This window comes from Tursiops truncatus, chromosome 10 (assembly GCF_011762595.2).
Source record: "Tursiops truncatus isolate mTurTru1 chromosome 10, mTurTru1.mat.Y, whole genome shotgun sequence".
NCBI lineage: Eukaryota > Metazoa > Chordata > Mammalia > Artiodactyla > Delphinidae > Tursiops > Tursiops truncatus.
Window position 1 is genome coordinate 68,815,061 of NC_047043.1, and position 22,462 is coordinate 68,837,522.

At 46.0% G+C, this 22,462-nt stretch overlaps 1 protein-coding gene across 2 annotated transcripts in view; it reads left to right on the forward strand.

The window, feature by feature from the left end:
• CACNA2D3 (calcium voltage-gated channel auxiliary subunit alpha2delta 3) overlaps positions 1-22,462 on the forward strand; it is a 788,131-nt gene that overhangs the window by 598,375 nt on the left and 167,294 nt on the right. For both annotated transcript variants that reach the window (XM_073811245.1, XM_073811246.1), the window contains one exon: positions 20,692-20,775. In XM_073811245.1, coding sequence (XP_073667346.1) covers positions 20,692-20,775 — 84 coding nt within the window. The remainder of the gene's footprint in view (positions 1-20,691; positions 20,776-22,462) is intronic.

Below are 22,462 nucleotides of genomic sequence, written 5' to 3' on the forward strand. Positions count from 1 at the left end.
GGGTGGGGAATAGGACAATAGCACAGCAAGAAAGATTCAAGTCAGACCTTGAGGAACACTTTTTGAGTAGTTATTAAACATCTGGAAGTTTTTTCTTGTTCTCTGCCCCTCTTTAACATTCAGGTTAAAACTATTTCAAAGCAGTTACTTAGAGTTACTGTTTAAATTGATTCCTCTTGCACTTCATGCTTCCCATGTCTCTGAGAGCTTTATGAATTTTTCTTAAAATGTGGAGCCCCTAATATCTCTTTTTCTTTTGCCCTACAGAGCATTGAGGGCGATAAGACTAGGAAGGGACCACCTTTGCCATGATCTTATTTTCTTTGAGATTTTGGTAATCCGTGTGCCCCTCGGTTTTAGAAGAAAGGGACATCTGAGTTGATTGCCTTTCCCAAGGAGGCCTGGAATGTGGGCCTAGTCAAACCACCAAGAGAACACAAAGAAGGCTCCCTTCCAGCAGCCACAGCACAGGCAAGCCTCCACAGAGGAGCCTGGGGCAGGCAAAATCTAGGACTCACTTCCACGAAGCCCGCGTTGACATTTGCCAAAAGCTGTTTGCACTGTATCTTCAAGCCCAGAAGATGAGGAAGGATGCTGAAGGGTTTCTATTCTGGATGAAAATTAGCCAGTCACATGGGCCACTGGGTGTAGTGGTGGATGAGATGGAAGTTGGGAACGATGGAGAGAAATCTTCATTCCTTCCCTCAACGTTTGTTAGATGGCCACCATGTTCTAGGGCTGAGCAAGCTGCTCAGAGTGGTTGCAGAGAAGTGCCCCACCTCAGAGAACTCAAAATCAAATAGAATGGATGCGATTTTATATGTCGGGTGTAAAAGTAACCATAGACACAACTAGGGAAGATGCATTTTGTATTTGTTACTGTTGTTGGTCTTAGTCATTTTTTTCACATTCGTTGATTCCTTTTTGTGTGGCAGACACTATTCAAAGTGTTTTAAGTTGTTAAGGCTTTTAATTATTAGCTAATTTAATAGCAAGCCTAGGATGCTGGAGTAGTAGAAAGGCCCAGAGGCTCAAGGCAAGGGTGTGCATGACGGCAGGCCTGGGTGGAAGGTGGGTCTAGAAGGCAGCCTAGAGTTAGACTGTAGACAACTGGGGGTGCCAGGCTGAGGAGCTGGGGTTCTCCATGAGGCAGTGCATATCCCCATGTTACAAACAGGAAGGTGAGACACCAAGCGATATGGTGGTAAAATGACTAGAAAGAGCCAGAACCAGGAGCCCCAAGATCAGTTTGGATGTGCTAAATTCACTGTGCTACGTTGGTTGGTTCTTCAGGAAATGGGAGGCAGAGTGGCTGGAGGATGGGAGTGACCGAGAAGCCTGGTCTTTGCAGCCACATGGATGAATAACAGGGTCATCATCAGGTGATTATAGTGAGAATCTGTCTAGACTAGCGCTGTCCAGGAAGAATGTAACGCAAGCCACGAACATGAGCTGCCTGTGTAAGTTAACATTTTCTAGTAGCTACATCTAAAAAGGAAATAGGTGAAATTAAGTTTAAGACTATATTGTATTTAACCCAGTATATCCCAAATCACATTATTTTAACATACAGTCAATATAAAAATTATTAATGAAATATTGGCCATTTTTTTCATACTAATCTTTGAAAGCTGGTGTATATTTTACACCCACAGTACTTCTCAATGCCGACATTTGAGGAGCTCAAGAGCCACATGTGGCTTGAGGCTGCCCTATGGAACAAAACAAGTCTAGAGTGTAGCCAGACGTTTTGAACCAGATGTTTTAAACCCAGTCTAGAGTGTAAACAGATGGCAGCACCTCCTCTTTCCTTAAAGTGGATTAGAACAAGCTCCACCACTACCACCAGTCTTTCATCCTGGGAGTCTGTGCAAACAGTCGGGGGCTACGTAGTCTCCTCCATTGTGGCCTCGGCACCTCCCTTCCAGGCTGTCGGGTCAGGACAGATTGGCTCTGCCTGTTTCAGCCCCACGGTTTCCCACCTAACCCATGTAGATGCCCTAAACCAAACTGTGCTGCCCAGACCAGGGGGTGGGAAAACTGAACTGTCAGGTTATCTACATCAGAACACTCAGACACCAAACCGTTTCTGTTGTTCTGTCAAACTCAGCTTAACTCTTTAAGGATCCCAAGTTCTGCAGATAACAGTGTCATCTCCCCATTACTGAATTGCCCCACTCCCTCTGGAAGTTACCCACAGCCTGAGTTCTGCCTGATCTCACCAGCAAGTCCCTGTGTTACTCCTTGACTGTCCCCGCCCCACTCCAAATGTTGATTCTGTTTCTTTGTTCTCGTGGACGCCCAGGCAGTTCATTTTTCTGTGCCCTTTTGCTGTTGCACATGGGTTATAGATGGACCCTGGCAGAAGGTCATTGATAACACAGATTGACACATGAACATGCTAATAAATGTAAATATTCTTATGCCAAAGTCCTCTCATAAGGAATGAAATGGACATTCCTATGGACACATGTAAATATGTTAAATGCTAAGCAGACAGCGCATATCAAACACCAGTTTAAATGGGAACTTGAAAGGAAGGACCGCTATCAGAATCCTTGTTGAAGTCCACTGACTTAGTTCAAGCAATGGGCCCTGTGAGGAGATTCTGTGTCATTCCCAAAAAGTTCACTGTGAAGTTTAAATGTGATTTTTATATCATGATGCAGATCCTCAGTCATGCAAGGACTAGCTCCTATCACACGCATCTAATCGTTTTCTTTTTTGTTTAAGTTTTGGACCAGGAATGCCTCAACTAATCTTCCTTCATTTCTTCTTCCCATCCACACCCACTCATTGCAAATGCTAAGGGTTCTTTTTAGTTCAACAGGTGTGGGTGTGGCCTCCAGCACTGATTTTTTCTGGATCCCTCCCCATGCCATCCACCCTCATGTCCTATTGGTTCCAAAATGCACCCCAAGTCCACTCCCCTCTGTCACTCTTGACAGGGCCTCTGTCCTGTCTTTCCTGGATGACTTCAGTTCCCTTTGAGCTCTGCTCTGGACACCTATTTTTGTACCCCCCTCACCCCATCCCCCACCCCCACCCCAGCATTATTCACTCAGCAGTCAGCAGGGGCTTTCACAGGCATCACTCAGATGGTCTGGCTTCCCTTGGCATTTACAGTAAAACCCAAACTCCAGGCCATGATCACAGCACCCTGCCAGATCTGGCTTCACCTCTCTGACCTGCCAGAGTTGCGTGGCTACCCACCGTGCTCCAGGTATACTCCAGCCCTTTTGTCCATTCCTCAGAAACACCAAGCTCCTTTCTGTTCCAAATCCTTGTGCCTGCTCTTCCCTTTACCTGGAATCTTGTCCCGGATACATCTGTGACTGCCTTGTTCTCAGCTTCCATGTCTCATCTCAGATGTCACCCCCACAGAGAGGCATCCTTGCTCTCTGACCAAAGGAGCCACACATCACCTCCATCACTCCCCATCACATCCCCTATTTTAGTTTCCTCAGGATCACTTATCACTCTTGGGAAAGGTCTCTATGTTCAGCCTCTCCTGCCCCATCCCTTGTGATTTCCTGTGACTTTGCTGCTGTATCTAGGGTGTGGTTGGTAAATATTTATTGAGTGATTTTGATGATGTTTGAAGGGTGCTGGTGACTAAATATCTGGGTACCAATTTCCTACAATAAATGAGAAGTGCAGGTGTCACATGTTTACTCATCAAACATTTACTGAGTCCTTGCTACATTGGACACAAAACTTGAAGCTCATGTGATTGGTGAAGCCCTTCTTTCTTTCTGCCCCTGCCTCTGCCCTCCTGCTGGCCTGCAAACATTCATCAGATGTTCCTCAAGTCAGGCACTGTGCTAGCTGATGGAGACATAGAAGCAGGTAGAAGAATGTCTCTGCCCACAAGGAACTCATTGAGCAAAGCAAGAGTTCTTGATAGCGAGAGAGGCCAAGAAGAGCTATGTGCTCGCAGGGGAAGCATCTTTTTTTGTTGAGAAAGGGTGCCCTGAGATGCTGGAGGGCTTCCTAGAGGAGGTGATATGCACACCAACTGCATCCACAGTCCACTTTGGAGGACATTTCTTCCTACTCAGTGGGGGTTCCCACACGCTTCCCGGGATCTCTTTCCTCAGGCTGGACCAGGCACGACTTTTCTCTCTGGTCTCAGAACCATGCATCGTGCTGGCCCCAGCCTGTCGTGGTGTAGGGGGTAGGGACCTAGCCTCATTTATAGTCCTTTCTATGGCTCCCAAAGGCTGGAATCCCATCTCAGCCCACTCTCTGTTCAGACTGCTGTGAACTGAAGGAGACCGGCCAGTAGGTGGCGCGCGGGCACCGCAGTGTGTCTGGTCCCTGAACACATTCTCAAAACACAGCCCAGGAGACTCCTCTTAACGCCAGGTCTGAATCCATCACATTTAGTTTAAAAGAAAGAATGAACAGATGCTTAGTAAGTGTGTCTGCTCAGAGGAGTGTGTGCTCGGAGAAAAAATAAACAAGGCTGCGTGACCCCCACGTAGCGAGCCTGTTCTTTTTGAAATACATCATTTGGCAAAGGAGAACACAGAGCCTTGCGTGCTTTCCACTTGATGAAATTGTTGAGGGCAACGGTTGGAACTGCCTGGGTCTGGACACTTGATTGGAAGCATTGCAGCCCTGAGCAGGGAATGCTTACACCTCGTGAGCTTCAGAATTAAGCAGATTAGAGGAGTGCCTGGCTTTCTGTTCTGCAAACCTCAAGAACTCAACAGCCTCTTGGTCCCCAAGTTCTGTGGCCGGGTGTGTACATGGACACGTAGGACATAGATGGGGTTTAGCAGAGAGGGGACTAACAGTGACAATGCAGTTGTTACTTAGCGTGTCAAGAACCGGGCTCGGTGCCTACCACCTTTGTGTGTTTTGCCTCTTTTAAGTCCTCACAGCATCCTGTGCATTAGTGCTTATTTCAGAGAGATTTACTGATGCCTAGGCCAAGGACTCTGTCAGTCAGAAAGCAAATTTGGCTCAATGTTCAGAGAAAAAAAAAGACAACTATGAACAGTGTCATTTTTCATAAAGTTAAACCTATTCAAATGAACAAACTTCCTTAATTTGAAGCAGTGTTATAAGGTTCTTTTATAAAATGAGAGTTGGGCTAGAGGGCTTCCCTTGGCTTCTGTGGACAGTTTTCCTTTTTGCCTCTGCTCTCTGCCCCCGCACACCACCTGCATGGCACTCAGGGTGGCTCCTTTGCTCTCGGCTATGGGGGACACAACTAGTTTAGCTAGTGGGGGACACACACTCAGAAGAAATGGAGAGAGGAGAGTGGGGTGGGATTGTATATTCAACCCTGTGTCCTCTGGGACTGGCTGCACCCAATCTAAAGCCACATTAGCCTCCTTTTCTCTGTGGGCTCCTGTGACTGCTCCTTCCTCTGTCCCTTCATGCAGAGTGGAAGAGAAGGTCCTCACTGCTTCTGGCTTCAGGGTACTGCACCATTTCTTATAGTTTCCTACACCCTACCCCACTGTTCCAATAGCCTCTTTATTAAACCTTCCTTAATTAGCCAGCTTGACTATGCCATGTGCTTCCTGCTGGGCCCCTGACTGATACAAAGGTAAGAATACATGGAAGGTTTGTTTTTCTCAAGTCCTTAGTATGCCAATAAAGAAAGGAAAAAGAAGAAAGGAAAGAGGAAGAATTAAAAGAAAAGGAAAGAGAGAGGAAGGAAGGAAGGAAATGAAGGAAGGAAGGAAATAAGGAAGGAAAACAAAAGACAAGAGCAAAAGGCCCTCTATCAGGTCCTTTATTTATTTATTCATTCATATTAATTAATTCATTAATCTCTCATTGTGGTAGGAACAGAGAGCTTCCATATACACTTCTAGTAAATTCCTCTTTTGCTCAAGTGATAAAGAATTGGTATCTGTTGCTTACAACCAGAGCAGCCTGGTTGATACAGTTGTGAAATTCCCAAATCTGGGAACCATTGCTGGTGTGGCTCTGACCCCTCCTCTCTACTGCCTCCCTCTCTCCCACTCCCACCCCCCAAAACTTTCCTCTCCACACCACCCTGTCCCTTCGTCCCACCAGGCTTCTTGCACAGGTCTTTGAGTTTAGGCTCCACACTACATTATAGACGTCCCTTGACACATCTGTCCCCTCACTGCACTGCAAGCAACCTGAAGTCACTAATCAAATAGCATTTTATTCACCGTTGCATATCCAGGGCCTGGAGAGATACCTAGCAGATGAAGTGGAATAATAAATAAATGGGAGAGAAGACCCATGTATAGGAAATTGATTACACAATGACACAGTGTATTATTAAGTACCAGGGTGGGAATACTGACAAGGAGAATTTATAAAAGGACTTGGTGTCTAGCTGTGGAAGGGGTGGCTAGAGAAGTCTTCAGGGAGTTTGTTTGCATCCTGTGAGCTTCAGTTCACAATTGGTGATCCAGTCCAGCATATTAGGGAGCAACAGAAGGCTCTTCAGACACCTAGATGTGTAACTTGCTCCTTCTTATGTTGCTGTAGCCCACCTTCCCTCCCACCGTTCCTTCCCTCATCTGGCATGTATTTATCGAACACCTCTCCTGTGCCAGGCACTCTTTTAGATGCTGGGGATCAAGTGATAAGACAGACATAATTCTTCCTTCATTTGGTCATGGAGAAGATGTCTTTTTTAAACTCATAAGTAAGCAAATAAAAAGTACTGCACATTTTGGATAACCTCTCCAAAGGAAACAAGGACCTGAGAGAAAAAAGTAGGGACATGCCCTTACCTTTAGTTGGATGGTCAAGGAGAACCCGTGTTAGGGATGACATTTTAAGCTGAGCCCTGTAGCCCTGAGGGGGAGAAGAAATTGCTGTGCCAAGAGAGTGGAGACTAATTCAGGCTGAGGAAACCGAGTATGCAAAGACCCTGAGGCACGGGGAGATTTAAGATGTTGTGTCTGCAATCTGGGTAGATTTAGGACAGACTTCCAAAGGACAAGGGAAAGCGCCTTGAGGTTTTATTGGTAAATTCCTATTGGAGAACACGCTTAGTGGAGTAGTTCTGTGAATGCCCTACCCCCATGTCCCCTCGGCCCTCACCTCCGTGGGGGCCAGCCTAGCTTGCGGCTGCCAAAACCCTAGTGAAGACTTTCTCTGACTTCTGGAATTCACTCCTCTCCTGCACGCAGCGGATGAGATGTGCCAGGGAATTAGCATCCTTCCACCAAAGACTGGTGAGCACTCCCACCTCCCAGGTGGCCTCCACACCTGTACCACACTCCTACTCCACACTGGCTCGCAGACCCCTGCAGTCAGATTCAGCTTGGGGTGCCCACAGCGCTAACATACTCGATGATGCAACTTGTGTTGGCTGCCTGCCCATCATGTCTGTCTCTGAGTCACTTTGCTATGTCCCTACAGGCATTCCCTGGGAACCCATCCCAAGGAAAAACCTTGCCGTTGAATCCTGGTCTTAGGGTCTGCTTCAGAGGGGACTCAAACCAAGACACCAGTGGACTGATATGTCTCTGCAAAAATTGATTGCTCTAGACTAGAGCTTCAAATACAGTTCTGTGTGCGTACATACCTTAGCTTTAAAGTGATGGTGTCAGGCACATTTCCCATCTCTGTTTCGGGGCGCTGCATGTGTATTCACCTCACATTGGCCTGCTTGCACTTAGAAGCACCAGAGAGTGTTAGTTTTATGCTGTTAATAATGGAGAAGGCACTTTAAGGAAATATGGTTTAGAGATAGGATTCTCTGCTGCTTTATTGTTTGGCAAAAGGATTTGATGAGGACAAAGCTTTTCTTTTCACTGGACACACTCTGACCTTTGTTTTACTAGATTAATTTCATATCTAGAGTACCCCATCTTGGATGATGAATTAGCAATAAAAGGCTCATCAAAATGTAATTACAGGCAATGTGTTGAATAATGATCTGTTAAAAATTCCTATAGATTTGTCTGCACCTCCTTCCCCTTGTGGGGGAAATGAGCCTCAGCTGCTAGCTACTAGCCTGGGCTCAGGAATGCAAAGCCTAGCCACATTGTGAGGCTGAGATGCGAGAGCTGGCTTCCATCATTGTCCAATGTCATCTAATTGATCAATTGCTTTTTTCCATGTGATGCACATCTTTATATAATTTAAAGGACCATCTCAACGGGGGTAGGAATACACAGGAAGTGGGAGCTCAAGGCAAAGTGAAACCCTCACCTCCTCCATCTGCAGCAGTCTGTTGTAGGGAGAGTTATTAATTAAAATGTTAACTGCCCAGACAATAGCAGGCAGACCAGCATGAAGAATTCTGGGAAGCAAGCATTAAAGCTTTCATAACTATGAATTCCAGGAAAGTTTGTTCCTCCTTAAAATAGGAAAACAGAGCCATCTTCATCTAAGAAGAGGCCAGACTGGGCTGTGAGACTGAGGTTAGGTTTCCTCGAGGAGGAGCTGGACTTGTTTCTCTCCAGAGAGTTGGGAGAAATCTAGCCTTACCCTCAGTGTATTGAGGACCCTGTAAAACCTACAGCTGGGGCTGACAGCAGAATATTCATATGATTCAACAGTGTAGACGCCCACCCTCATTTGAATAACTGAAGAATTCAGTCATTTGAATGCCAGTGATGATTCCTCTGTGAGTTTACATTTTAGAAAGACAGTGCATCTGAATCCCCATGAGAGCATTAAATTGCTATCTAATTAGCAGTCCCAAATTATATATATTTAAGAGATAATTAAAGGTTTGAAGGCTGTTGGAATAACTGGTTATACATTTAAATGAATCACTAGAAATTTGTTAGTAATGTGTGGAGTTTTCTTTTATTTTTTGCTTTCCTCTTTGAAGTTCAATAGACCCAACCTCGAGGGGTTAAGTCTGGTAGCGGTAAGATAAAGGCAGATGTTTTTAATTATTGCAACTCAAACCTCCAAATAATTATAAGCAGCTGTCATTTTTACATAATCCTAAATGATAAGACGCAAAGAATGCAAATAAAAAGGTTGAGAACATGGGCTTTGGGGCACAATCTTTTAATCCCCACCACACCCCTGAACTGACCGTTGCCCTTCATTAAGGAGGTGCCCAAACCATTATGCTCTTCAGTCAACTTTTGTAATCAGGTGACAGGCCACATGTATTTCTGAACACCTCCCAGGTGCCATTTCCACATTCTCCATGGATATTTTCATAGCAAAGGGAATCAGGAATGAATTTGGGATATTGAGGCCAGAAAGCAGTTTGGCTAAGCCAGGCAGGGCTTTTGCTGAAAGCTTTTCTCAGCCTCACTTGCCCCTTTCTCTTTGGGACAGGACCCGGGTGACACCCCCAACACCACCACTAGCTGGCATTTCTTTGGTTTGTGGCTGGGGATTTCATAGGATGGAGTGCTTTTGTGCCCCAGCTGGCCAGGGCCAGAAATCCCAAATGACAGGCTGGCCTGCCAGCCTCACCCCAGGGATCTCTGGGTTCAAGTCTGAAATTCGATGCTTTGTGTGCCTGTCTCTCCCTGGAAGGACTGAGACCACCTGAGGAGCAAGTCAAGGGACATTTATCATTGTCACAATGGCCTCTTTTTGGACCCAATGACTATAAAACCAAAGTCCCACAGATAAATGGACATAATTCACCCCATGCAGAGTGGTGGCCAGACTCTGCAGGAAACAAATTTAGAACATCATGTAAAAGGAACACACATACACACATACAGACTCCAAATTAAATCAAAAGCCCAAGAACCCTTCTGCTAAGGGATGCTCAAGACAGATTTAAATAGACAAGGACCCTGCCTGGCAGAAATGTGCCCAAGCAGAAAGATGTGCCCAGTGAGCTAAGCTTAATTTCTTGGGATTAGGAAGGATAAACAGGAAAGAGGAGAAAAAATCCTGTGGAAGGTTTATCTGGGACATTCAGAAGCTGACAGGCATCATGGGGTGCTGTTACCTCTCCCCAGTGAAGAAACATAAGGATTTCAAAAATGTATCCTGGGTATTAGAATCAGTTAAAATTTTCTAATTCTCCCAGATGCTGCTTCTTCCCCCACTCTCCCCCAAAAAGCCTCCTCTGGAGTTTCTAAGTTTCTAGCTACACTCCAGGAAGAGGGTTTGGGTGTGACTGGGACAGGTAAAGACATTTGTCTGACTCCCAGTACTGCAGCAGGTTTGAGAGTTCTGTGGGTTGGATGCCCTTAACTGATGCCTATTTCATCCAGGTTCAAATATAAGTATAAATAGTACATTCACATATATTTCATGGAAAGATTCCTTTGAGAGTTAATAATTTGAAACTCAGCTCTGCTCAAGGTGGAATTCCAGGCAGCTGGTTGATGATGACTACAGGTCACTTTGCCATGATCCCCTTGCTGTGTCCTCGAAGGACACATCTTAGGCAGGCACTGAGCAGCAAACTCAGGTCCACCTATGGGAGGTTCACCAGTACATGTTTCTCCATGGAGCAGAACAGTCTCTGAGGCTGGTGTCTAGGGTCACCCTAGTCTAGGGTCACCCTCAGGTCTGCTACTATCAGCTGTGTGACCTTGGACAAGTTGCTCAACCTCCTTCTAGTCAGTTTCCTCCTGAAAAATGAGGACAAAAATAGTGCCTACTGCTGGGATTGTTATGAGGATTAAGTGGGTTCATGTACATGAAATGCCTAGAATAGGCCAGGCATGTGATTGGTGTTATAAGTGTACTTATTAAGTAAGGACCCATCCTAATTTGTTCATTCATTCTGTTTACTCATTCATCAAATATTCATGAAGAAACTACTCTTTGCCAGGCACTCTCCTGGCAATGTAGGTTCAATGCTGAACAAGAAATAGCCTCTTTCCCAAAGATGCTTGGGACATAGTGGAGGAGATGGGCAAGGAAGCAATGACCTTGCAGTACTGTGTGTTAGTCATGGAGATAGAGCTACCACGGGACGCTGAAGAGGATACATGAAGGACCTGAACTGACTGGGGACAGGCCAGTGCAGACTTCCCAGAGAAGCTGATGTTTTGGCTGAGTGCTGAGTGGCCGCTTGACTCTGAGTTGGGTTGAAGGGAGTTGGGAGCGGATGGAGTGGCATGTGCAGAGACCTGATGGCAAGAATGACAGTGACCCTTCTAGCAGTCAGCACAGTCTAGCTGGGGAGTATGGGGTGAGAGGCAGGAAGTGGTGAGAGGCCAGAGCAGCAAGCAGAGGCAGGGTGATGGGGATTTGTGGCATTCGGGAACATTGGACATCAGCCTATGAGAAGTAACAGGGATTTCAGACTGAGTGGTGATGTGTCATCCGATTAGGGTTACAGAAGAATCCCCCTGGCAGGACTTGGGAAAATGGATTGGAGGGTGGAGTCCAGGCATGGGTGCTTAGAAGACATGTACCCTCATCAGCACCAGTATCATGGTGGCCAACACTAAGCTGATGGCAAGAGGGATGGAGAGATGCAGTTCAATTCTAGGAGACACTTAGTAGAAGCAGTGAATGTGGTAGTTTGATGAGCCTGGCTACTTTGCCTGGCCCACTGGCCTCTTTCTTTATTATACTCATGTGTTCCAGCCTTTGCCAATGTCTCCATTGTCACAGGCAAATATAAGAGAACTCAGTCAGCCTTGCAGGGGACCTTTGTTTTTCCTATAAGTTATGAATGATATCAGAAGTCTTTTGGGCTTATTCAGACCAGCATGCATTCAGAAACACTTTTTAAAAGCTATATCAGTAGAACTGAGAATTATATATAAAAAAAATCAAAACTAAACATTTTGCCCAGTCACCAATCCAGAGGGCTGGATGGACCAATGGTTGATGAGACCATTGTGTTTGGTGGTCAGGACATGGCTAGAGCAGAGATCAGGTCAGTGGAAAAAATAGCCACATGCATGTTTATGCTGCAAAGCCCTGTGTCCTCAGGGAAGTGGAGAACAGGGCTACTTTGAGTAAGAAGGGAAAGAGACTCTAGCTGGGAGGATCAGAGAAACTTTCATGGAAGAGGTGGCCACAAAGATGGATCTCTACATGTCTTTTCCTCCTTCACAAGTATCTTTAAAAACTTTATCAGGAAAAAAGCAAAACAAAATAAAGCTATCCTGCCAAGCAGCTCCCAAAATTGCGCACATACACTCATGCATGCGTGGGTCATGAAGGCTTAGCAGTGTGATGCAGGATGATACCATTACTGGCATAAGGCATACACCTGAGTCCAGGGTTATGGCAGCTGGCTTGGAAGGAATGGTTTCTTTCCTTCTTTTCTGCATCCCTCTATTTACTTCAGTTGCAAAATCATTGCCAGCTTCCTACCCTTGATGTCAGTAAGCACAAGGACCTTGAAGTTGAGAGATCTCTCTGTTCCGACTGCCATCCCTCCAAAGAGGGATGAGACTAGAGTCCTTTTCCCAGTGATTGAGCTGGGCAGAGGCACTGGGAATGTTACTGAGGGCAGGAGAAAAGCCAGCACCACAGAGAACTCACCTACAGTGAATAGTTAGCTGCAGCATCATTTGAAGGCTGACACATTACTGTGTTGCAGTGCTGGTTGATACTAATTTGTAATTTTACTTGAGTGAATAAGGAAATTCATTGTCTTTGCCATTTCAAAACTGGAATCAATTTGTGGTGCCTAATTGTACCCCGTGTTCAAAATGGTCTGACAGGTTCCACATACCCAAGAGTCTTTTGATATATAATTAACTTCTCAAAGGAATAATACCAGATAAAGTTCTGTAAATGCAAAAAAAAAAAAAAAAAAGTGGCTTGTCAAAAGTCATAGACATACTCTCAGATTATAAAGGTCCTCTTTTTACCCTAGATATTATCTCCTAATGACTCAAGTGGTCTCTGAAATCTTTCTATCAAATTGGCTTTGGAACATGGCACATTTCCATGCTAAAGAATTTGATGCAACTTTTTGAAACTTTGAAATTCATTCTGAATGCTGTCTTGCATCTAACCCTTGCCGAGGAAGCTCTGAAGAGCATTCTGTCTCAAAAGTGTTCTAACCTAGTAGAGTAGCTGTCTCCCAGGCGCCCACATGCATTTTTATTTTATATGTAGCCTTCATGTACACTCTTCTTTCTTCTCTGTGGAGAGGCGGTCTTTTCTTAGCATCACTCTTGCACCTGAGTCAGCAGGTCTGAAGGTGCCTCTCTTCTGTCCCATCAGAGTCCCTGTCCCCTGTCCCTTTGCTAGCGCAGTAAGTTCTTCCCACCTCAGCCACTCAGCGTGATGTTCATGTTTTTGACTAGCTTGCTATTACAAGACAGACTGGCTTTTTGAGAAGGAGAATTTAAATCCAACCTCTGTGTAGTAAGCCACATTTGACCTGCAAAAACGATGGTGGTGGGGCTGGCCACCTCCTCCCCACTCACAGTGTGTGTGACTCATTTCCACTGACTCAGAGGACACTGTTTAAGATAAAGGTCATTCGGATTTTCAAAGTGGCCAGTTAATCGTTGTTTTAAAAAAACCCACCAGAGCTGTTATAGTCTTACAGCGATCAAAAGGATTTTGTAATCACACTAGGAGAGCATGTAGAACTTTTCTTCTTCGAGACACTTAAAAACATTCATTAATAAGAGCACAGTGCCTTTTAGAAAAAGGGAAAAGCTTGTTGTCTCGGCATGCCCTTGTTGCCTCTCTCCCACCTTCTGACTGCCTTTATACACACCCTCATGGCCCTGTTTCCCTGTGGTGTATCTGGGTGTCTCATCTTCCCATGAACGCAAAGGATTTCAGCTCTGAATACAGATTCATCAGAATTTCTCTCCTGCCATAGTGCCTATGACATCCAACCATGTGTCTTATCTGAGCTGTGGTGGGGTCACACAACCAGAGGGTCACACTTTTGCTGGAAATCCTTTATCAGTGATACCATCGGGTACTACCAGGCTTCTCTGAGACCTTGAGTTGAATATTGGTTATTGGGCATCGTGTAAATATGATATTGTATGTTAGACATATGTGGCATGATCCTTAGCTTACCATACTCACACAGTATTGTACTTGTTCTTAACCTAAAGCTGATTCTTGCACCCCTGGCCATCAAGGTTAGTTTCAAGCCAGCGCCAGTGAGTTGGCTGTTAACAGAGACATGAATGGCTGGTGGGATTTGGCTTCCAAGGCGGCTCTGCCACCATTAACACGCTGGCTACTTGAAGTGCTATCAGCGATTGCCCTGAGTTAGTGAGTTATGAGAAGGGACCAGCTAAGGGAGGCAGTGCAGAGGGTGGTGAAGACTGGAGGCTCAGAAAGCAGGCAGAGTTGGGAAGGAATCAGACTCCAGTGCCTGCTAGCCATGCCACTGTGTGACCGACATCCCTGGGCTCTGCGTCTTTCCCGTCTGTGAAGAATTACTCCTCTCTTGGTGTTGTGAGAATTGCAGGAGATACACGCGCAGCACTTAGCACCGTGCCTGGCACAAGAAATGCCCTCTTCAAGAAGAATGATAGGGAGTTGAGGGGGAAGCTAGCCAGAAGAAAAAAAACAAATTTGCTTTTTTTTTAAAGCAGTCACTTGGAAAGCAGAACAGATTGGTTGCTACATTTTATAAATTCCTTGCTGGAGAAACAGTGAGCTTAGAAAACTGAAAACAGTAACTGCTTCAAAATACTTGCCCTTTGGGAAAGATAGCAGAATGTCGGGTGGCGATCCCTGGGTTGTAGTAGCGAGGGCAATCTTTTTTCCATTTCTTGCACTTTTCATTATTTTTCAAATTTTCTAAAATGAGCAGTTGTTACATGTATAACCGGGGTGGGAGGGGATCTTAAAAAACTGTAAACACTTAAACCGTTTAGACCATAGCCAGTAGGGCAGAGGCTGATACCACTGAGACTCCCTTTCCCTACGGCCATCTCCTCTGGGGCAGGACATGCTGTGACAGTCAGAGACCTTGATTTGCAAATTCTAGGGGAAGAGACCATCAGTCTGTCGCAGGCCCATCTGGCCACCTGGCCTTGGGACCGCGTCCTTGTTTGAGACCCTTCCCTTTGACTTTGAGAAGAATGGGCCCCCGAGCCAAGCTGAACTGCCTCTTTAAAGGACTAGAAGTGTTAATAAACAGCTGTAATGTTAAGAACCATTTCACCCCATGAACGGCGTCTCTAGGGATGAGCATGCTGACATGCATTGCCCTATTTCATCAGTCGGGGCAACAGCAGCACTTACTAGCGCTGTCTGGGTGGCAGGTTGCCCCAGCCCTGTTTGTCAGGATGTCTGCTGCGCTCAACCATTTCTGTGCCCATTTGCTCCTGTGGCAGCCCTGTGAGCTGAGTGCTCTTATCTCCATCCTGCAGAGGAGCAAGGCAGGCTCAGAGAAGTACAGGTTAGCCCTGGGCACACAGCTTGTAGGTGTAGAGACCAGATTTGAACCAGAGTTTCCCTTTGGGGCCCTGGCTTTTCCCTGCTCTCCTTACTGGCCTGGTGAACGGTGATCTGCAATTGGAGGGCGGAAGATGATCCTTCTCAAACAGCTTCTCCATGCTTTCCCAAGGCTCACCTGGGCCTTGCTCAAGGCCTGATAAATAATCGGTGTCCAACAGTATTTTTGGATATGCGTATGGACAAGTAATTGAATGAAAGAGTGAAGGAATGAAGAGCCCAGTGGCCATTAGGTCCTCCTCTTTTGTACATGGAGGAAAGAAGATGTGCCTCCCTTCCTTCTCCTGAAATGGCCACTTCAGCCTCTGAGACAAGAGGAGACTCAGGGCCTCGGAGGAGGTAGTGAAGGTATTCACCAGCTGAGGACCGTGACTGCCTCCCAAGAGAAACATCTGCCCAGACAAAGGCTGGCTCCCAGCCCCTGGCCACACCCCTTCTCCAGATGGCATTGGCTTTGGGCAAGGCCTCTTCCTCTCCAGTTGTGGGCCTCCCACCCCCAACTCCTTCCTTCCTGTTGGCAGCATGGAACAGCACGTACTGTTTATCAATTATTAGCACACATAATATTTGTTTCACAGAGGCTGCATGGATGTGTGTAGCTGACTTCCTTTAGTCCTTCCCAAAGGAACACAGAGAAAGCAAAGGCATTTTTGTTCTGTTCAAACCCACATGAACATGGCCATCACCTTAGCCCATCCCATTCTGCTTCCACAATCAGTCTGTAGGTAACACAAAGGGGCACTCACATCCAGACAATTAAACACTGCCAGAAAGGTTTTGGCACTTACGGCAGACCCCCGATGGTTCCGCTGGCTCCTCAGATAGGTGCCCTTCTTGCCCCATCCTCCTAGGCCACAGGCTGGTTTGTGTGTTCACCACATCTGGCCTTTATTTGAAACTCCACCTCAAAGTATTTCATAGCACAGAATATCTTTCCTTATTAAATTCTCCCCCACATATTTTTTTCATAAAACAGGCACCAAAAACTACAAACCTACCCGTGGCTCTCAAAGTATCTGTTTATAAACCTTTGGAAACCGTTTGCAATTCGTTAATCATATTTTCAAAGGAAGTTACAGTTTATAGATACACTAACAAATGCCATATCCGATGCCTCAGCCCCAGTAACGAGATCCTCACGAAGGGAAAGAGGGAGTGGGGCTGGGGGACCTGGGATTCTTCCCAGGCCAGATCCCAGGGGAGAGGGGCGATCTGGCCTGGGAGTCAGAGATTCGAGGGTTTAGTTCTTTTTCTGTCACTCTCTGACACTGTGGCCATACCTATGTCCTCCCGGGGGAAAGCAGGTACAGAGGGTAAGCCATGCTCAAACACAGTGGACTATCTTGATTAGCAGTGAGGTATTTTGCAAATCACGTGTTTCTAAATAATCATTAAAGTACCAGAGTTTGTGAATACTTCATTTAAAATGTACTTTAAAAATGGTTCATTTAAAAAGAAAAAGTAAAGATACTAAATATATACAAGTTGGAACTCTGATGAATACTTACACTTGAAACCCAAGCCAGCTTTAAAAAATCTTTAAAAAGGGAAGGTGGGTAATGTGGAGAGAATGTGTTGGTACGTGAAACACCCAAAGGTATAAAGACTTCAGGCACAGCTTGATCCAGGCACACACACCGTGCTTTCAGGACTCTCTTCATGTACTCTCTCTGCCTCCTCTGCACTGGTTTCATTCTCAGGAAGGCTCTCTCCAAGTAGTGGCAGAGATGGCCACGAGGAGCTCAAGTTCACATCCTACTGCCTTAGTGATGCTAATAGATGGAGAGCTAGTTTTTCTGGATAAATCCAGGAAAGCATACCAGACTGAGTCTCATGTGGGTTGGTATGAGTTACATCCCCAATCCTGAACCAATCACTGTGTCCTGGAAAGTTGTGTGTGTCCCTCACATACTCAGGTCACTGGCTTCCTTCTGAACCAGGATGGTCTTGCCTTCGCTAGAACTATATTTACTGAGTGTGGGGTCCAAGGGGATTCCCTGTGGGAAAGCCAAGGTGATTACCCCGGAAAATGTGGGGGTTAGGTGGTGGTGGTCCACAGCCCAGGTGTCTTCTGAGTGGAGGTCTAGTCTCTAGCCATCTAGTAAGTTTTCTTAATGGGAGAAAAGATTAGGTGGATTTAGGGTCATCATGCTGGAGTTTACTCATTGTCCTTGACCTGTTTTATCTATGCAACAGCCTACTGAGTTTTTCTTTTCTTACTCAGAGTAGTCACTCTGGGACACTACCGTTTATATTTTAAAGGAGCTCACTCATTAATAAAGACCCAAATAGAAAGTATTTCATACCTATTTCACTGGTTAAGCAGACATCGTAGAGGGGCATTCCTAAAGTAGAGTTCCAGAAGGGGTATCCCCAGTCCCATCTGTTTCTTTCAATGTAGTTAAATTAGAGACTTACGGGAATATGGTGACTTACAGACCGGTATGCTGGGAAATCTTCCTTCCCCTCACTCTCTAATCTCTGCCAGTTTCTTGAATACCAGTAGTGCAGTGTACTGAATTTCTTGAGTGGTTATTACCAACAATGAAGGAAGATACCTAGGAATGGCCAAAAGTCAAGGAATCTATGTCTGTGGATTCCACTTTTGCCACGTGTCGTCTAAAAGGACTTGGGTTCTTTAGCACAGTTATGAAGTTTTCTCCAGGAGAGTCTTGAGTCCCAACCTGATGTTTACTACACAAGTATCTTACATACCAAGAGGAGGCATATGAGTGTGACGGTCTGGCACCATCATCTTCAGCAAACATCTTCTGCCTCCCTATGGCTTGTGCAACAGTGACCCAACAAATTATTAAATGGTCTCCATCATGTCGAGGAAATGACATAGTAGCCAGTTGTATACAATGAGCCTGTGTCTTCATCAAGAAGCTTATGGCTTTTTCAGGACTCACATTAGCTACATGCATATTAAGGGTTTATTCCATGCTGTGCCAGGGATGGGCTTGCCATTTTACATATAGTACCTAGTTAATTGTCTCAACCTACCTTGACTATGGAGGTATTTCTCAATTTTGCCATTGAGAAAAAGGAAGCTTGGAGCAGCTGGGTGCCTTGCTCAGTGTCACATGCCCAGTAAGTGGCAGAACCACTGTGCTCTCCTCTTCTAACAAAGACAGGGGGACACCTTCTCTGAGGATGAAGGGCCTTGGGGGTCTTTTTGAATTTCTTTAGCAGCAGTTGAAATGACTTGAGGCTTAGCCATGAAAATTTGGTCAGGGGCTGTGGGTAGGTAGGGGTGTCCTCCTCCATACTGGCTCTGTGATCTTATTTAACTTGCTATTTAGTTTGATATTTAACTTGCCACAGGCATCATGGGCAATAAATTGACTGTAGATAGGCAGAATTAAGAGTGATAAACCACAAAGAAGTCCTTGGGAAAGAATGAAGCACCGTTTAATTGACTTTACTTATCTCCTTAGGACCTTGTGCTTGCTAGGTGTCCAATAAATGTATGTTGAATAAGTGAATAAAGGAGGATTTTGAAGTGACCAATGGAAGAACTTCCTCCAAAAGACAGTATATACCTAGCACTAGGCTACCCAAGAAACTGTGAAAGTTCTGCCTTTAATGGTCAGAAGCTGGGCCATAGGAACTTCTGGGGTGCCTAGTGGCTCCCAGGAATGTTTTTTACCAATATAGGACTTGGGGGGCATTAGCACAGATAACAGAGGCCCAAGAATGTCCAACTCTAGCTCCTTGGGGGACAAGTGGGCTTCCCAGCATCGTGTGCCCCTCCCCCCTCACACCTCCTCACCTTGAGAAGAGGGTGACAGCCCTGCTGACCTCTTTCCTGTCACACAGGCTCAGCCCCAGCCTGACTCTCTTGAGGACCACAGCTTCTATGCACAGTGAACTTTCCATAACAGGATCCAACTGTGAATCCGCTATCGTTTACAGTGGCTTCTGAGGGAACCACTTCGCTTCCCCTTCATCTGGAGTGGATCTGATGTCATAAAACTGACCGTGACAGTCTGTTAATTGGAAACCTGAGAGAAGGGAGTGGAAGGGCAGTGGACCAAGGTGGTCAGAGCCCACTGCCCCTTCGAGGCAAGGCAGCCTTCCTGGGTGGTGAGGGTGGGTGCTCTCCAAGGATATCTCAGGGTTCCTGAAATGCAGCCCTGAGGGAAGACAAGACGGCAGGAAAACCACTGGGCCCTGTTTGGCCTCACAGTGATGGGAGATCTACCCTGTCTGGCCACTCTCTGGGGGCCGGTTTGGACCTGTTTGGTTCAGTACACCAGCAGTGATTTTCTCTTCCACACCATGTGCCTTCAGCACCTGTCTCCATGGTAGCCGAGCAGTGTCCAAAATGGTAACCTGTGGTTTGCGGTTCTTAAAACACCTAGAGTGATGCTGCGTCTCACTTAGAATCCTACGAATTAAGTCAGAAGATGACTAATTTAGAAATAAAAGGAAAAGAGAAAAAACCTATACATACACATGTATTTTTTCCAATATGCCGTCAGCCGTATCCTATGAACTGGCAAAGGGGTTGCTTATCCTGAGCCTGCAGCAGAGGGCAGACTTTCCTACATTATAAACACAGCATTAAAGGCCCTAGATACAGGAACATCCAGACGCAGGACTGTCCAGTTGATAAAATGTAGGCTTGCCAGGTGACTAACACCAGTGATTTAGGGGGGAAAAAACTAAAACCACTTTCTCTGTTATTAATGCACTCATCAGCTTTTCCAGAGAAATGCCCTAATGGCCATTAAATCTGGTAGCGATTCCCAATACCCACATGTACTCCAGGTAAAGTAGCTGTGCTTAGCTCAGCACTGCTGTGGCCAGTGTGATAGCAAGTAGAAGATTCTGTGTGTCTGCGAAATGTTACCAGGATGTTGAGCCCAAATGTGGAGATCAGTACTTTTGTTTCCATGGAGTATGAGGTAGGTATGAGGCAGGAGGTAGGGATGGGAGAAGTATAAAACACAGAGGGATATAACTAGATTTTTTGTAAACTATGTAAGATGCCCTTTCCTGTGTCTTGAAGGGGTGGGCTTTAAAAGTGTTGGAGTCGAGGAGGAAGGTTGCATTCCACACATAGGATGTCCAAGGAGGGGAAAGGCTTGGCTCTGCATCTGGCATGTTTAGAGGTGAGGAGTCCGCTAGGTAAGTTCATAGGGAGAAAAGAATTGGCTTGTATACTCCCCCTAGCTGGGAGCAAATGTTTACAGGTGACTGGGCTTGGTTTTCCTGCCACAGAAACCCCAGGACCGCCCCCGCTGCTGGGCTTCTCACTAGGACCCTCCACTCACAGTCCTCAGGCATGAACCAGGACTTCGGATGATGAAGGTTGCCCTGGCCAGTGAGCTCACGGAAATGTTTTCTTTGTTTGTCATTGTTTTCTTTCTCTTCCCCTCCTGCCAGTATGAAGAAGGGAAAAAGCGGAGGAAACCTAACTACAGTAGTGTTGACCTTTCGGAGGTGGAGTGGGAGGACCGCGATGATGTGGTAAGTGATTTGTTTTCAAGCCTGGTGAGAAGGGAGCTCCATTGTACCCTCCTCTGTACCTGGAGGCTGCCTGGGAGCCAGCCGAGAGTCCCACCAGAGGGACACCTGGCCACCAGAGGGTCGCGGAGACCACGGGCCCTTGTACCCGTTTGGAGTTTTGTAATGCTCCCACCCGTAGGTCCACTTGCAAATGGGCCAGCCACCCTGGCTTCTTTGTGCAGTCTGCTAAAACCATCCCTTTCTAGGCTCTAGTCTCTTCTGCACCCGATTAATCCAGACTCCTCCTCAGCGCCATTAATGGGATCTGTCTCCCTCAGGGGAGCTTGGCCAGAGCCTCGCCGGGCAGCTGCACAGTCAGGGCCAGAACTCACCTGTCAGGGTTTCAGCCCAGGGCTTGGCAGAGCCGCTCTCCTCCTGCTTGGTTGGCCACCCTGTTTCCAGGGCTGCCCCAGCCTTTCCCCTTTCCAGGCCACACTGCAGTAACACGTGCTTGTTTCCTACACAGATTCAGCCTGTGGGACTGTATCAAAGGCTTTCCTTATGCCCACGACTAGGCCCCGTCAGTCTTCTTGTCCCTTCCTCAATAAATCAGATTTGTTAGACATGCCACCTTTTGTGAATGCAGGCAGACTGTCCTTAATTAAATCCTAACTTCCCAGGTGTTCCTATCTGGACACTTGCTCTTCCCTTTCTTTATGGATTCTTCGTGCCCAGGCTATGTTTCTCTGCCTGCATCTCCCTGATTTGTCTGGAGTCCTTTCTTGAGCTTCATCATTGAGTCAGCAGTGTTTCTATCCCTCCCTCTGTCTTGCTTTCCAAAGGGATGTTGAGGGGAACCATTTGAAACCTGCAGGCTAGGTTCTTGTGCTTTCAGAAATATGTCTGGCATCACAGTCCTCTTGCTGCTTGCTTTTCCTCTCTTCACATCCTCTGCAACCTGGATGTCTCAGCTAGCATAAATCTCTGAGTTTTTTCCTTGCCTATAAAATGCAAGAGTCATATCTGTTTTAGAAATTTAACCTATTTCCTTCTTCATCTGGACTCAGTCTTTTTTAAACCCCATTCAGATAGAGTAACTTTGCTGTTTGATAAAAAGTTACTTCCTCATCCATTCTCTTTTTGTAGGTGCCGGTGACCTGACGTTGTGTCAGCTCAGTGACCTGGTAGAGTTTTATATCTTCTTGATCTTTAAACATGGTCATCAGGATTCACGTCTGGGTCTTTTAATTGTACTGCACCTAATGTACATGTCCTACCCTTTCAACCTGCTTCTACCAAGAAGCAAGCTAGCACAGTCCTGAGGAACGCAGTTCAGGTATTAGCCTGCCTGGGTTCAGACCCCACCTCTGCTATTTGCTGGCTGTTGGTCTCAGGCAAGCAATTATCTTCTCTACATCTCAATTTTGGTTTATGTCCTTTTTTTTTTCTCAGTAAAATGAGTATGATGGCAATAGTACCTACCTCACAGAGCTGTTGTGAATACTAAGTGTGTTACTGTAGTGAAAAGTGTCACCATCAACATCGTTGCATGGACACAGTGAGCACTCTGAGTGGTAACTGTTATTAGTATTATTCTCAGCATCATCAACCCTCATTCTCATTAATGAATGTCAGTTGCTAAACTGTATCATGAAACTTTAAAGGGTGCATTCCATTGTTTTCCTTTCTCTTTCCTCTTTACTTTATC